Source organism: Talpa europaea, assembly GCF_964194135.1.
Source record: "Talpa europaea genome assembly, chromosome: 5".
In the NCBI taxonomy this organism is placed as follows: domain Eukaryota; kingdom Metazoa; phylum Chordata; class Mammalia; order Eulipotyphla; family Talpidae; genus Talpa; species Talpa europaea.
This window is the reverse complement of record NC_140071.1, coordinates 122,240,934-122,255,322: the sequence shown is the minus strand read 5'-3', so window position 1 is coordinate 122,255,322 and position 14,389 is coordinate 122,240,934. Positions and strand designations below refer to the sequence as shown.

Sequence of the window (14,389 nt, the reverse complement as noted above, 5' to 3'; positions counted from 1 at the left end):
TTTTTAGGTTATAAAAGTGACTTCTCATCTTTATAATTAAAACAAACTCTGAATTGGAAGAGAAATAAAGCTGGATTCAGTTTAAAAAATAAAATAATCCAAGATATAAAAAGGTAATTTTTAACTCTGAAAGACAAATTATAATTTCAAATCATTCTTTGTCAAACTAACCCAATATAAAATCTTCTTCTTAAACCATGGAAGTTCATCTCAGGAGGCAGAAAGTGGAAAACCCAGCAATAAGCTTAAAATACCTCATTTTATCATTCTGATACCATTTCATACCATTCTGACACATGAACTCTGGCTTACTCTAGTGTCTCAGCCAACAATAGCACAGACAAGACCCCATAAAGGTCAAGAGTCAGACTACCTGAATTTGTTCACAGTGCCACCACCTCCTAAGTCCATTTCATTTGTCACATGAGGATGGCAACAGCACATATATTCAGTACACAGAATTTGGTACACAAAATTATTACAAGGATATATGAAATATTTTTATCTGAAGGGGTCTGTAAGGTACATTATCTATAAAATAATATACTTAAGGACTTAGCACATTGCCTGGTACACAAGTAAATAGAGTCTATTATAATGAACGATAGTAAAGTAAAGGATGTAAATGACAAATATCCCAAGAACCAAGGCAAATTCTAAAGTTTTAATTTTAGGAAAGCATATATATCTTTTGCACACACACATACAGACACACAAACAGACAAACACACACTCAAACCCTCCCTCCCTCCCTCCCGCGCTCCCTCCCTCCTATAAATAGCCACTCCTAAGTTAACCTTTCCAACAAAATACCTACCTGACAAACCAGAGAAGCAGTGGTTGTTTTGCCAACACCTGGCGGGCCTGAGAGCAACGCTGCTTTAAAACTAGAGCCATCATCTTTTCCAGCAAATTTACCAAACTTTGCTGCTGGGAAAAAAGAAGATCCAGAGTGTTAACCTATATTACCTAATAGAAAATGAAGAATAATTATGCATAAACTTAGCATTGAAAGCAGTTCTCCAATGTAGTTCTAAATTTGCAGAATATTTTCTACAAAATAGAAAAATTTGTAGAGCATTTAGTGAATTTTTTTCCTACCTTACTGCTACCCAAAATGAAAAAGAAAGAAAAAAAAAAAAAAAAACCTTAAAACTTTGATTTGAAAAAATAATTTAGACATTTCCTTTCCTAGAAAAGCACAAGTCAGAGAGCGGACTACTTGGATTCTAATCCTAACACCATCCTCACCCACCTGAAAAACTCCAGAAGTGACTTAATCCCTCTGTGCCTGTTTCCTTCTTTGTAAAGTGAGGGTAACAGGAGTTATGTGCCTGGGTAGACATGTCATGAAGATGAACATGCTGAGCAACAAATGTTAACGAGCACAATCACAGAAAGAATGAATTGAAAATATAGGGCCTGCAACTATTTTTGCACTGCTCAATACCTGAACATTCTTCCTCCCCTTATCAGCTGGGTCCCTGCACACAAGCATGCACCAACACACACAATGACAGAGAGAGGTGGTTAGACCCACTGCCCAGAGCCTGGGTACAGGGACCATCATTCACCTGAATCCTTAAAAAGTCTTCTCCAGGCACATAAAGTACATACACTCTAATTTAAGGTAGATTTTATGTAGCTTAGGAAAAAGGAATCAAAGTTAGCCTTGTATCAGTACAGTTACAGTATCTGATATAAATATATGGGCATTGTCTCCAAAGTCTCGTGACCACCTAGGCATTAACAAGTTGCTCATCATTTTTGGAACTTTTCTCACACAATATCCCTGTGGTTGAAGCTCAAGGAAATACTACTAACATTTGTGATCCAAAATCTCAGTTCCGATAATACTTTGGACTATTCATTTTCCATGGCAAAAACACAGCAAACGACAGAAATGAGCACAGCTCAGACCCGTCAGGCCTACCAAAAGCCAACATGCCACTGGAATTTTTTAGGCTGCTATTTTGTAAGCAAACCTTGGCTTTTTACTTGCAGCCCTCCTGTAAGTCCCCCTAGTACGTTCAGCAATCTTGCTCTCAATTATCTTCATATCTTGGTACATGTACTTTCTCCCACTCAACACCTGCCCCATCCCACCCCCACTTCACCTTGCTAAACCTTTCTTGGTTTTCAAGTATGAGCTCAGAGCTTCTTCCCTGCAAGGATGAGAGCACATAGCCCCACTCCTGACCTCACACCTGCATTCCCTTTGCATCCTATACTTACCCTTGTTTACAGTACTTAGCATAATGCATTTTAACTGCTGGTTCATATGTCTCCCTCGCTGAGTGTAGGTGCTAGAGGGATTGTGTTATGTTCACAACAGCACTTCTAGAGTTTAGTGTACCACCAGGACTCAGAGCAAGTTCTCAATAAATGCTTGTTGAGAGATGAATGAACCAACTATTAGACTTCCTCACATATGTACAACCGAGCAATTACATGGTGACAGACACACACAAATGAATGAAGCTGTAAAATCACCGTGTTTCTTATCTTCGGATGGACTCTTGTGCCAGTTTTGGAGCCAGCGTAGGAGCTTGTTGGCACAGCTCTGATCACCTTGCTGTCCAATTATGGTCTTGAGTGAGGTTGGCTTATATTTATCCACCCAGAGCAAATTTTCTACTTTGTTTTCACCGCTGCCATCAGCCAAATTCCCAGCCCTGATACCACCACCATCTGTCTCCTCAGCCACCTGTTCCTTGAAGTACAGGCCTTTCCGAAACACATTTGGTTCCTTTTTTATTGACTTTATAGAGCTGTCTCTTTGGGGAGTCACTTTGTTCTTTTTAGATCCTGATTCCTTCTTTGTTGGACTAATTTTTCTTTTTCCTTGGTTGTTTTTTGGGGGTGTTCGCTCCAATTTGGACTTCTCTTTCTTCATCTTAAAAATTGCAAAAGAGGGGAAAAAAGAAACCTGATGAGATATACAGAATTTCTATCCTGATAAATGTATTTCAGAGGCAAGAGAAGATATACAAGTGAGCTATGCAACCTCGACTTGTCCATTTACAATGAACCCTGCAGTGTGTGGAAATCACCACTTTCCACAAACTTCCTAAAAATAAACAGTCACACCAAAAAGGACCCAAATACAATTTTTAAAAAGTGAGAATAGATTTCTTTTCTCACTTTTAAAGTAGTAATAGTATTCCAGCATCAGTATGAAGAAAATAGGTTAAGGATTAAGAGAATTTACAGTTTTCTGACTAATTAAAAGTTAATGCTGTATTACACTAAAAAACTTCTATTCAGTAAAAGAGACAGTAACCAAAACAAAGAGACATCCTACAGAATGGGAGAAAATATTTGCACACCATACAACCGATAACAGACTGATATCAAAGATCTACAAAGAGCTTACACAACTCAAAATAAACAATTAAGTCAAAAAATGGAAAGAAGAGCTTAAAAAGACACTTCTCCAAAGAAAAAATGCAAATGGCAATAGGCATATGAAAAAAATGTTCAACATCACTTATTAGACAATCATCAATTAAAAAAAGAAGCAGTCACTCTACTAGTAGAGAAAACGACAGACATCATCTTAACAAAGTAATCAAAGTTAAAATCACCAATAATAAGAGATACTAATCACATCATGTACGTCTGATAAGACACACTGAGAAGATACAACAGCATTCCTGTTGCATTCTCACCAAAAATACATAACCCCAACCCAATTGTGAGATAACATCAAAAAAACCCCAAAATATTCTACAAACCAACTAAGTCAAGTTCATAAAAAGACAGACTAAGGAACTATCATACACTGGAGGAAAAGAAGAAGATACAACCATTAGAATTGTGTGTGGAATCCTAAATAAAAAAAGATAAAGGAAAATGTGAAGTTCGAATAACAAGTAGTTAGCAGTACAGTATCAATGTACTATGGTTATATAAGTTGTTAACATTGGGGACAGCGGGTGACAGTCCCATCCAAGTCATTCCCTAGGAATTTTCTAACTGGAATTTGTGCTGCTGACGCCCCTGTGTCCTGGATGTGGAATAAACCTATATAGAGTGGGAATGGGCTGATGCTAGGAGAAGCACAGAGACAGAACTGAAAGGGATACAAGTGCACTATGATTTCAAGATTCAGCAGTTACTACACTAAACACCCTGCCCACTGTTTAGCTACATGAGTCAACATTTTTCTCTCTTTGCTAAAGCTAACATGGGCCAGGTTTCTATGTCAACTGAAGAAGTCCTAATGCAGTTCTCATTGAAAATGATTTACCACAGTGAGATCCATAACATAACCCTTTAAACAACTCTTAAGCAATAACCTTTACAAGCAAAGAGAAACATGGAAAATTTAGTAAGTAGTTACGTAAATGTACTATATTGTCCTTGCCTATCTTCCCTTGCGAAAGGTAAGGAAATACACCAAAGACATCCTGAAGCAGAGACTTGTTGCTCAAGGTAGGTTCATTTGTTGTAGAAGGGAAAGTCAATTGTTTAGCGAGCAAACCTGTATCTGCCCAAGAAATGTCTCTATGACACAGGAAGGTTGCTATATACCAACGTAAATAAATCAAGTTCATTTTAAACAGACCTCAGCTTCAACTGCTATTTCATACTTGGACTTCTTGCCTGGCATAGTTCGAATGAGATTCAAAAGGCCATCTTCATCAATAATATTTGTCCCCAAGGCTGCTGCCTGTTGATTAAAAACACAAATCATTAAAACTTCATCTTTAACTGCTGGTTAAAAAAAAAAGATACTACGGCTGATTAGGAGGTAAAAACCCACATTTGTAAATTAGATAATATTGGAATATCAAACATATTCATTAAAAAGAAAATGACAGATAGATCCCTCAAGAGTGATGAGTTGCCACATGACCACTTTAGTGGACTGCTGTGCCTTTCCCTTTTTCCTAAAAGAGTCAAAGTCACTAGGGCAGAAGTCCAGCTCTCCACATCCTCTCCCAAGGCTGACTCATGGCAGACATTGTCAACTACCTCCTGCCTTGCTAAAGGAACTCCAACACATCCATCTCTGAGAATGATGGCCTACAACTGGTCAAAAATCAGAAAAGTCCTCATTTTCTCCAATCTTCCTTATAGCTTTGAATGGCCATGTGACAGCACTAGTGAGACTAAGTGGAATTTTGTAAGAGATGTTTCTGAAGGGGAATCACAGCTAAAATGCTACCATGCCACTGTTTTTTTCTTGCCTTGAATGCAGACCATTAAGTCTACAACTGCAGATAATACTGCAACACAGGGCAATATGCACAAAGGCTAAATAAATCTAATATAATTAAGGACAGAGGTGGAGGATGAAATAGCCGAGCCACATTACCTAGCTGCTAAGCCACCCCCAATAACTTCCTACCTCTGGAATTCTTGTTAGATGAGGAAAGTAAGCAATTTTTTGTTTAAACCAAGGTCAAATATTCTGTTATTTGGAGCTAAACACAACCCCACTCAACATTCCTAAAAGTGTCCAATAAAATAGCTTAAGATGGAGTCTACAGTAGCATATACAGGATGCTTAGCACTGGAAGAAAGAGAAAACCACCTCTATCTTCAAAAAGACTTAAGCTAGAATACTACACTAAGAAAGTCAAGTAAATCAGAACTGTGCCTTTAATTGGAAAACCAAAATCCTGGGGTCTAAACCAGTGACACCTATGAGAAAGAAATTACTTTCCCCTTTTCTTTCTTCATTTAACTGTATAAAAGGGCACAGCTACCCCTAATCACATCAGAAGCCTGAAAAGGCAAGCAGCTCTTCCCTGTATGGAGAAGACAGCAGCACCTACCTTATCACTCTTAGACTGACCACTATCACGACCCATGACAAGGTAGCTTGTTTTCTTGCTGACATTTCCTGTTACTTTTCCTCCATAACGCTCAATTAGAGACTTGGCCTCATCTCGCTCAATGGACTCCAGCACTCCTGTGATTACAAATGTAAGGCCTTCCAAGCAATTTTCAGCTCCCTAAAAACCAAAATGTTCAAGCAGAGAGGAAATTACATGGTAGCTTTCCAAAGAAATATTTGGCATCAAAACAGTAGGAAGTTGATTTTTCTCATTTGACATCATAATCTCAGCATGAAAAATTTGCTGGAAATGTACAGCAAATAAGCAGAACTTGAAATCAAACTTTTATGGAGGCAGACATTTAATAAACTTACAAAGTAAGCAATAAAATATACATTCAAAACAGCAAAGCTTATTGAAATTACCCATTGTACTATTTTCATTATTTTTTAAAATATTTAAACAACTAGTTAACTTGTAGAATTTTAAGTAAATAAGCAAAAGCAATCCACCTACAGAATTTCTTGCTATTATTAAAAAAAGGAAAGTTTTGATTCTGAAAAGCTAAACAAGTTTGAGTTTCTGTTCTTCTCTGTTTACCCTATGACAATAAATCTAACAACCTTCCAGTAACCTAGAGCAGCATCAAATTACCTCGGTAGGAAAGATAACTTGATAATACAAAGGACAATGGCCAATGAGAGCAAGATGGAGAACACATCTAATCTCAATTAAAATCATGTATAGAGGCTTTTTTTTGCAATATTTCAATAAAATGATACAATCAAGCAAAATGAAAAATCATTCCAAGTTACTTCTTAATCTTTGAATAGAAAATTGAAATCAACATAGACTTAAAATAGGCTTGAAAGGCAGCAGCTGAACAAAAGTTAAGGACTACCACACATAGATAATGAATCTTTCTTGGAAGAAAAACAAAACAAATGAATCTGCTCACAAGTAAGAATTTGACTAACATCTCAAGTTTCCTTTAGACTTTCAGATCCTAGGATTAGAATAGTGTTGAGAACAATTTGGGTACTTAAAATCTCAACAAATTCAAAATAGCCTGGAGTGTCAAGCAGTGATTCACAACGTGACCAAACATCCCTAATAAATCAGATACCACAAAGATGGAGATTAAGAATTTTATGCTGTTAATTTTTAAATAACTCTCTGCTACTGTAAACATGGTAAATACATCATCTATGGACCCACAGTTAGTCTAAGGCCCTGTGTACTCACCTTTGGTATTTCTTTGGAGCCTAGAGCTTTGGGACCTTCTCGATTCAAGTAGCTTCGATAAGCCTGATAGTTAGTCCGTCTCTTTTCAGAATCTTCAGGACTTACAGACTTTGGAGAAAAGGAAGGCAATTCAACAAAACCATACAAAGTTCATAGAAAATTAAAAAATACACATGGATAAACAGTAAGTCACTACTGTGTTTGGTCCTGAAATTAACATTTTTAGCTACACAAGTACTCTTTAATTAATATATACCTGGTTTACAACATCCCTCAATTAGCCCTTCTCAAAACCTTTCCATTCTCTCTAAAGCCACATACCCCAGGCAAAATAGATGCATAATCCGTTCTCAGACCCAAGCCAAAAAAAACAAAAATGTGCATGTTATTTCAATAATTCATATGAATTTTAAATTATATTCCATAATATATTTTAAATTATATTCCATAATACATTTATTTTTAAAAAAAGATTTTATTTATTTATGCATACAAGAACTGGGGTCTAGGCCAGAGGTGCAGGGGTTGAGAGGATTCACCAGAGACAGAGTGGGGAGCAAAACAGGCAGATTGACTGAAATACACTGCTGAGGGGAGCAGCAGGTAAGACAGGAAAGGCCTGCTGTACCATGTGGGTTAGCAACTTGGCTGGGGATCGAACTCATATCACAATGGCTGGTGATAGCTTGATAGTACTGAGACTTCAACCCCTGTGCCACCAGGGAGGCCCCCATCCATGAGTATTTTAATGGAAAACATTAAATTTCTCCTAGGTAAATGTACTTATGCTATGACTTTGCACATCCCCTAAAACACTGCCCTATACCCCTGGGGCTATGATAGGAGCACTCTACTCTGAGAATCCATGGATTCACATTAACATCTGGCTCAAACAAGAGACATGCTTTACTCAAAAAAGCAGACACATTCTATATTCCATCAATCTCCCTTCTAGGTTTAATGGCTCCCATTTCATTTCTCTCAGAGGATTTTACCTATTATCTCAGAAAATGACTATATCTCAGAAAATGCTGGGGGAAGTTTTCAAAGTATATAGTCTAGACACACCTTTAAGTTTCTGATGCAGAGATGGGTGGGGGGTGGGGGAGAATCAGATAAATCTGATAAGAACAGCTACAGAATGGTCTTTATTTTACGTTATTTCAGCTTGTAAGCCACCTCAAATCCCTTTACATAGATAAAATACCACTTCTATATACAAAATTCAATCAACAAAATAAGTAATCTATTTTGTTTATGTTGAAAGTTAAATAAGTCATTACAGATTGGTCCTGGAAACTAACCAGGGCTTTTTAACAGTTGTTCTCAATGTTGGTGTACTTTCAATTATCTGAGGGGCTTAGTGAAATATAGTTGCCCAGACATCTGCTCTGGGAAATCATGTTTTTAACAAGCTTCACAGGAAAGTTCAATGCGTACCAAAGTGGAAAAATTATTCATTTATAATATTAATTCTAGGAAAAATAATTATGAATTACAAACAACTTGTAAAATAACTTTGAGGTGCATCCACTGATGAAATCAAAATAATTTAACTGAGATAAAATGAATTTATTAAAGACGTTGATGCTCCCAAAACTGATTTTAAGTGAAAGTTGTCTGAATCATTTCTATTCAGACTTTGAAAAAAATACTGTGAAAAATACAATGAAAACATAACAGTATCATCTGAAGATTTTTTTCCTCTGTTAACAAAAATAGACAGGCTTTGATAAACTGAGCACATTTAGTATGCCTGAAGAAAAAAATTCAGATATAAGTATTTAGTGAAGAAAAATCTGATACCAAAAAGTTAATTGTTCCCTTAAGCATATTCATTATGAGCAATGACCATAAACAAAAACATCTTGAAATCATTACCATTTCATTGTTCTGCACTAAAAAATAATGCTGATGAGCAGTTAAAATAGACAATATTATGCTTTTAATTCTAAGTACCTAAGAAGCTTGAAGGAATAGTGGTTTTTCATTATGAAGCTAAGGTAGTTCCAACTTGGAAATTCTAAAACCATTCACTTTATTTGAAAACAGTTCTGCATTACTTCACTGTTTTTTCATTTGATGATTTCTGTATCTCAATACTCATACAAAGTGAAAAAAAGTACAAGCAGGACAGATGCAAACTTACATACCACATATGTAGCAAGGTCCTGTTCTAAGTGGTTTAAGTGTATTAATTCACTAGGTTCTATTATTATCCTATTTTACAAATGAGGAAACCAAAGCAAAAAGATGGGAAGTAACCAGACCAAAGTTCCGTCCGTTCAGAGGCATGGCTATGATCCAAAACTGGCTTCTGGATCCATAAGTCACCATATTACACTGCTTTTTTTGGGCCTCTGAGAACCAGAATTCAAAGCTAGCTCTCCTACTTACTAGGTGGATCATCTTAGAAATCAAACTCTTTCGGGCCATTTCCTTCTTTAAACATACAATTAAACATCTAATAGATTGTTGTGAAGACTGCATGAAATACTGTCTGTGTAAGAACAGTATCTGATATACAATTACATTCCATAAATAATGGGTAGCTAATAACCTATATTCTGCAAAAACTTCTAAATAACATGGTATCTTAAAGTACTATAATGATTTATAAAATTAGAAACCTGAAAACAATCAAGCTCAGATCAACACAAAGCCCCCCGAATAGTACACACTTTCAAAAATTTACTACCTCCTTTTTAGCTGGAGAATTTTTGGTTTTCTTGGGTGTTTTTGTCTCTCCTTTCAATTCAATAGCATTTTCTTTTCTTTTTGAGGCTAAAGGCTCTGCTTCTTTATAAGCACTCTCTCCTTTTTTCTTCAGAAGTGCCAGTTTAGTACTGGCTTTTGGAGAAGATGGTTCTCCTATTTTATGAGCTGATGACTTGGGATGTTGCTGAGATTCTTTTGAACTTTCATATTTAATTTGCTTCTTAGGACTACAGTTCTTTCTTTCATCTGAAAATTGTTCTGCTTTTATTAGAAAGAGAGAAAAGATTGTGATTGTTGTTTTGGAAAATGATACCCACATGAAGATTATTTCAACTGAGTAATCTTAATGGTGAATAATGTAAGGCAATTTCATAATGTTTACACCAAGATGTTAATTCTTTTGTTTGTACAGCACATTTTTTAATGAAATACTTTTACATTACTTCTTTGTATAACCAGTACAAATTAAGAGATTATCTTTTTAAATATAAAGTTCTCATTAGCTGAAAAATATGGTAAACTGCATTTAAGGACATGAACAATATCAATGAGCTAAATTTACAAAGAGAACACTTACTAAATAGAATAGGGCACACAAAAATTCTGCAATTTTAATGTAGTCTAAAAGCCCAAAATCCTGAGATTTCAAGAGTAAAGGTACTAAAAGAAGAAATTTACTTATAGGATTAAGGCCATCTACAGTAACAGGTATTAGCTATTAAGACAATAAAAAGAATAACTATTGACAATCAGCAAAAGGGCTTAGGATAATCTGGACCTCTGTGAGGTTAACTCTCAAATGAAAAGCTAAGAAGATCCAGTTCCCTGATTTCAGATAGTGAAGTCCACATGCTCTACTGTACTTGGAAATTAACATGAAGCTAAAAGCTGTCATACATTTCTCATGATAATCAGAATAGATGAGCATTCTCTACAAGATATTATCCAAGTAGCTTTCAAAATATCTCAGTAGAACATGCTTTAATAGCCTTGGGTTGTTTTATCTGCATAATGATAAAGAAAATTCTTGACTAGAATGTTGAAATAAGGCTGTCACTAATTTTCTTCTAGAAATGTTCTAGCTTACTTTTTATCTGCTAATATTACCTTTACGAGGATATTTATGTTTTTCTGCTTTACTTAAATTTGCTTGAACAGAGGAAAACGTTTCTCTCTCTTCTGTGTCCCTTCGAGCCTAAGCAAATTTAAAAAATGTTAAATGATAAACAGTAGGAAAATGATCACCACAAAATGCACCAAAGTTTTATTTAACTAAAGTTTTAATTTTAAGATTAAGAGCCACTTTACAAAGTTGCAGGACAATATATTTTATTTTATTCATTCATAAAAGTTCTGGGGTTAATAAGACATGATTTATTACCTTTTACTCTACAGGTGAGGAAACAGATAAAAGCATATAAAAAATATTTCTATTAAAAATCCATCCCAGTTATTCCTAACTTGTGAGATGAAAGCCTTGCCTCTATTCTCATCTCAATTCTCAGACTGTTTGTATTACAAAGTTAAAGACTAAAATCTAACCCTAAAATTAAAACACTCATTTTTTTTAAGATTTATTTATTTATGCATACAAGAGCTGGGGTACAGGCTAGAGATGCAGGCGGTGAGAAGATTCACCAGAGACAGCACACAGAACAGGCAGACTGACTGAAATACACTGCTGAGGGGAGCAGCGGGCAAGCAGGAAAGGTCTGCTTCACCATGTGGGTTGCTCCCTGGCCACCAGGGATCGAACTCATGCTGCAGAGGCTGCAGATTGCTTCACAGTGCAGTGCTTAACCCCTTGCACCACCAGGGAGGCCCAAAATCAAAACACTCTAAAGCTCAAAAGGAAAAAAGTACACTTACGAAAGAGGGAAAAATGTCCATTTTCTCCACCGTTCCTTCAAAACTCCATTTTTACAAAGAGGGTGTGTGACACAGTATTTTTTCAAAGTAATTACAATCTGAGTTACTTCAGAAGCCCTAAAGTCCCACTAATTCCTATTGTCTTACATCGTCTGCTATATAATTCTTTTAAATATTCAGATATATTAACAATTATATTAGTAGAATATGATTGAACAGAAATAGAGCTAATTATTTGGAAGTCAAGTGAAAAAAATCTTGATGCTTTTAAAAGATTTTTCTTGACTCAAAAATACACTCAATTATAATTTGACACTGTTCTAATGAAGATCTTAAAGGTAGTTATTAAAAGTAGCAAGATTGTGCTTCACAAAGAGATAGTGAGTAACATCAAAGTCACTGAATCCATGTTTCACAGGAATCTGAATCAACATTATTTTCTGAGCAGGTATGTTCAGAATCCCTCCGTGACAGAGTAAGAAACTCACTGAACAAAAGGGCTCTGCATGGCTTTGGCTCTGTCAACCTTTTTTTAGAAGTAAGTTATTCAATGCCCTTCCCCCCAAAATTTTTTAAAATTAAAAGAATTTAGCTTCTTTAGTTTATAACTTCAGAGCCTAGGAAAAGAACACCAATCTGTATTGCATGTTCAGAGTACAGATAGCCTAGTAAAAAAAAAACTCCACCTTTTTGGACTTGGGTTCTTCATCCAACATGGCTAATGTTCTGGCAAACTCTTCATCTTCATGCAGTTGTCTCTCCAGCTACACAAAGTATCAAGAGTGAGTTGTTCTCTTTGCAAATTAAAGCAAATGTTAGCAAAAAAATGGAAAAGCATTTTCTAGAAAATAACAATACTTTTCCACTTAATATTAATAGTGACGTACCACATGTATGTTACTAAGACAGATATAATTTCAGAATGTATACATCTAGTTTTGCAGGTATGACAGACAAATTGAACATATCTTTAAAGTCATACTTCTTTTAAAGTTCAAAGTCTACAGTTTTCTCTTAACGGTTCTAATGTAACACTTACTTTCTATTTATTTTAAACTCTAAAAAGAGCTTTTAAAAGAATGTCACCCTAAATAAAAACATAATAGTCTGGAGACCCCAGAAAAAAAAAAATTAAGAAAATCTTGCATTTTCTTTGCACAGAGTAGTAATATATACACACTGCCACTATGACATACACCAAACTCCTATTTTCAATTACTAATTCAAATGTATCTGTTCTAACGCTTAAAATTTTAAGTCACCGTCTTTTTTGTTATTTTCCTAACATGATAATGTAACACTGAGACATTCTTGCTACCTCACTGATATTTCCAATCATTTTCATTTCAGCAAACTGGAGCTCTTCCAGAAAAGAACATGTGGCAGTGGAATATACTTCTCATTATAAACTTGCTGGTTCTATGCCCTCTGATTATAAAAAGGCACCTCTTTATTATTCAAAGGAAAGGACCTCAAAATCCACCAAATCCAAAGAGAAGGCTTAGAAATTGGTATGAAGCCTCATGAGAAGACAGTAACCAAGTCTTGTTTATAAAATGAACACAACTATAAGCAAGGTTGATAGACCCATATCAATACATTCTATAGTAACCAAGTCTTGTTTATAAAATGAACACAACTATAAGCAAGGTTGAAAGACACATATCAACACATTCTGTCGCCTAAAACTTTTTACCATAACTGAACTACACATCAAATTACTAAAAACAAGACTAAAATCTTCAACAAGAAAAGCACTTCAAACGCTAACCCACTGGTGGCACTTGCAATTATTCCTAGTTGAACTCTATTCCACTTTTCCAAAATTTCACACTATGTCCTATGCTTTTGGTAAAAAAAGATTCTAGATGTTTTAGGACACAGAGGAAAATGAATTTCCATTAGAACTCCATTATTGGAAATGATGGTGTTGTGTGATCAACAGTCCTATATTTTAATAAAACATTTAGCACAGCAGGCAGTATTTAATATAATGACTTGTTAGATATAGTACACACATTTACTAAATGAATAAAGAGGGAATGAAACGGAAAAGAAAAAAGAAACTTTTAGAGGGATAATTAGACATTATCAATTATTAACACCTAAAAGTCCTTTATCAGACTAATAAATTATCAGAACACGATTTTAAAGAATGATAGAAATAAGAAATTAGAAGATTTTTGATACAAAGAACCATATCTGGTTTGGAAAGGTTATGTTAAGTCTCCAGTATTGGGACTAAGATGTGGAGAAGTCAGGTTCCTAAAAATTATTTCACAGTTTTATCTAGGTCATCTGTGCTACTCAGAGTCATGTGAACACCCATTTAGCATTTATGTAATGTAATGTCAATGTAATAACATAGAAAAAGATTTTGAAAACAAACTATAAACTGTGAAATATGTATAATAAAATATGTATAAGATATATTCCAGAAGGCTAGAATATTCTTCTTGCACAACAATATTTATCAAAAGACTGTTCCATGACAGTCACTAAAGTGAGCACTGATATCACAATAGTTGAGTGAGACATAAACAGCCTGATGGGTGGAGTTTCGAGCCTATACCTGGGAAGACAAATAGCAATTACAATAAATGCTGACAGTAGCTATGATGGGTAGGGTATGATGGGTAGCAGTAGGGTATATAGGAGGGTTTCTGATATACTTAAGCAGCATGAGAAAGTTGAATTAATAACCAGAAAGGGGGTGCAAACAGCAGATACCAAGGTCTGAAGTCTCTGACAGACAGTAACACTTCCTT

At 35.4% G+C, this 14,389-nt stretch overlaps 1 protein-coding gene across 1 annotated transcript in view; it reads right to left on the bottom strand.

Moving 5' to 3' along the window:
- The window catches only part of RFC1 (replication factor C subunit 1), a gene marked incomplete at both ends in the record, with an annotated part of 60,713 nt that overhangs the window by 11,514 nt on the left and 34,810 nt on the right, over window positions 1–14,389 (bottom strand). The window contains 8 exons of the mRNA XM_084233015.1: window positions 818–930; window positions 2,494–2,896; window positions 4,571–4,675; window positions 5,787–5,966; window positions 7,035–7,142; window positions 9,733–10,013; window positions 10,860–10,947; window positions 12,308–12,385. Coding sequence (XP_084089141.1) covers window positions 818–930; window positions 2,494–2,896; window positions 4,571–4,675; window positions 5,787–5,966; window positions 7,035–7,142; window positions 9,733–10,013; window positions 10,860–10,947; window positions 12,308–12,385 — 1,356 coding nt within the window. The remainder of the gene's footprint in view (window positions 1–817; window positions 931–2,493; window positions 2,897–4,570; window positions 4,676–5,786; window positions 5,967–7,034; window positions 7,143–9,732; window positions 10,014–10,859; window positions 10,948–12,307; window positions 12,386–14,389) is intronic.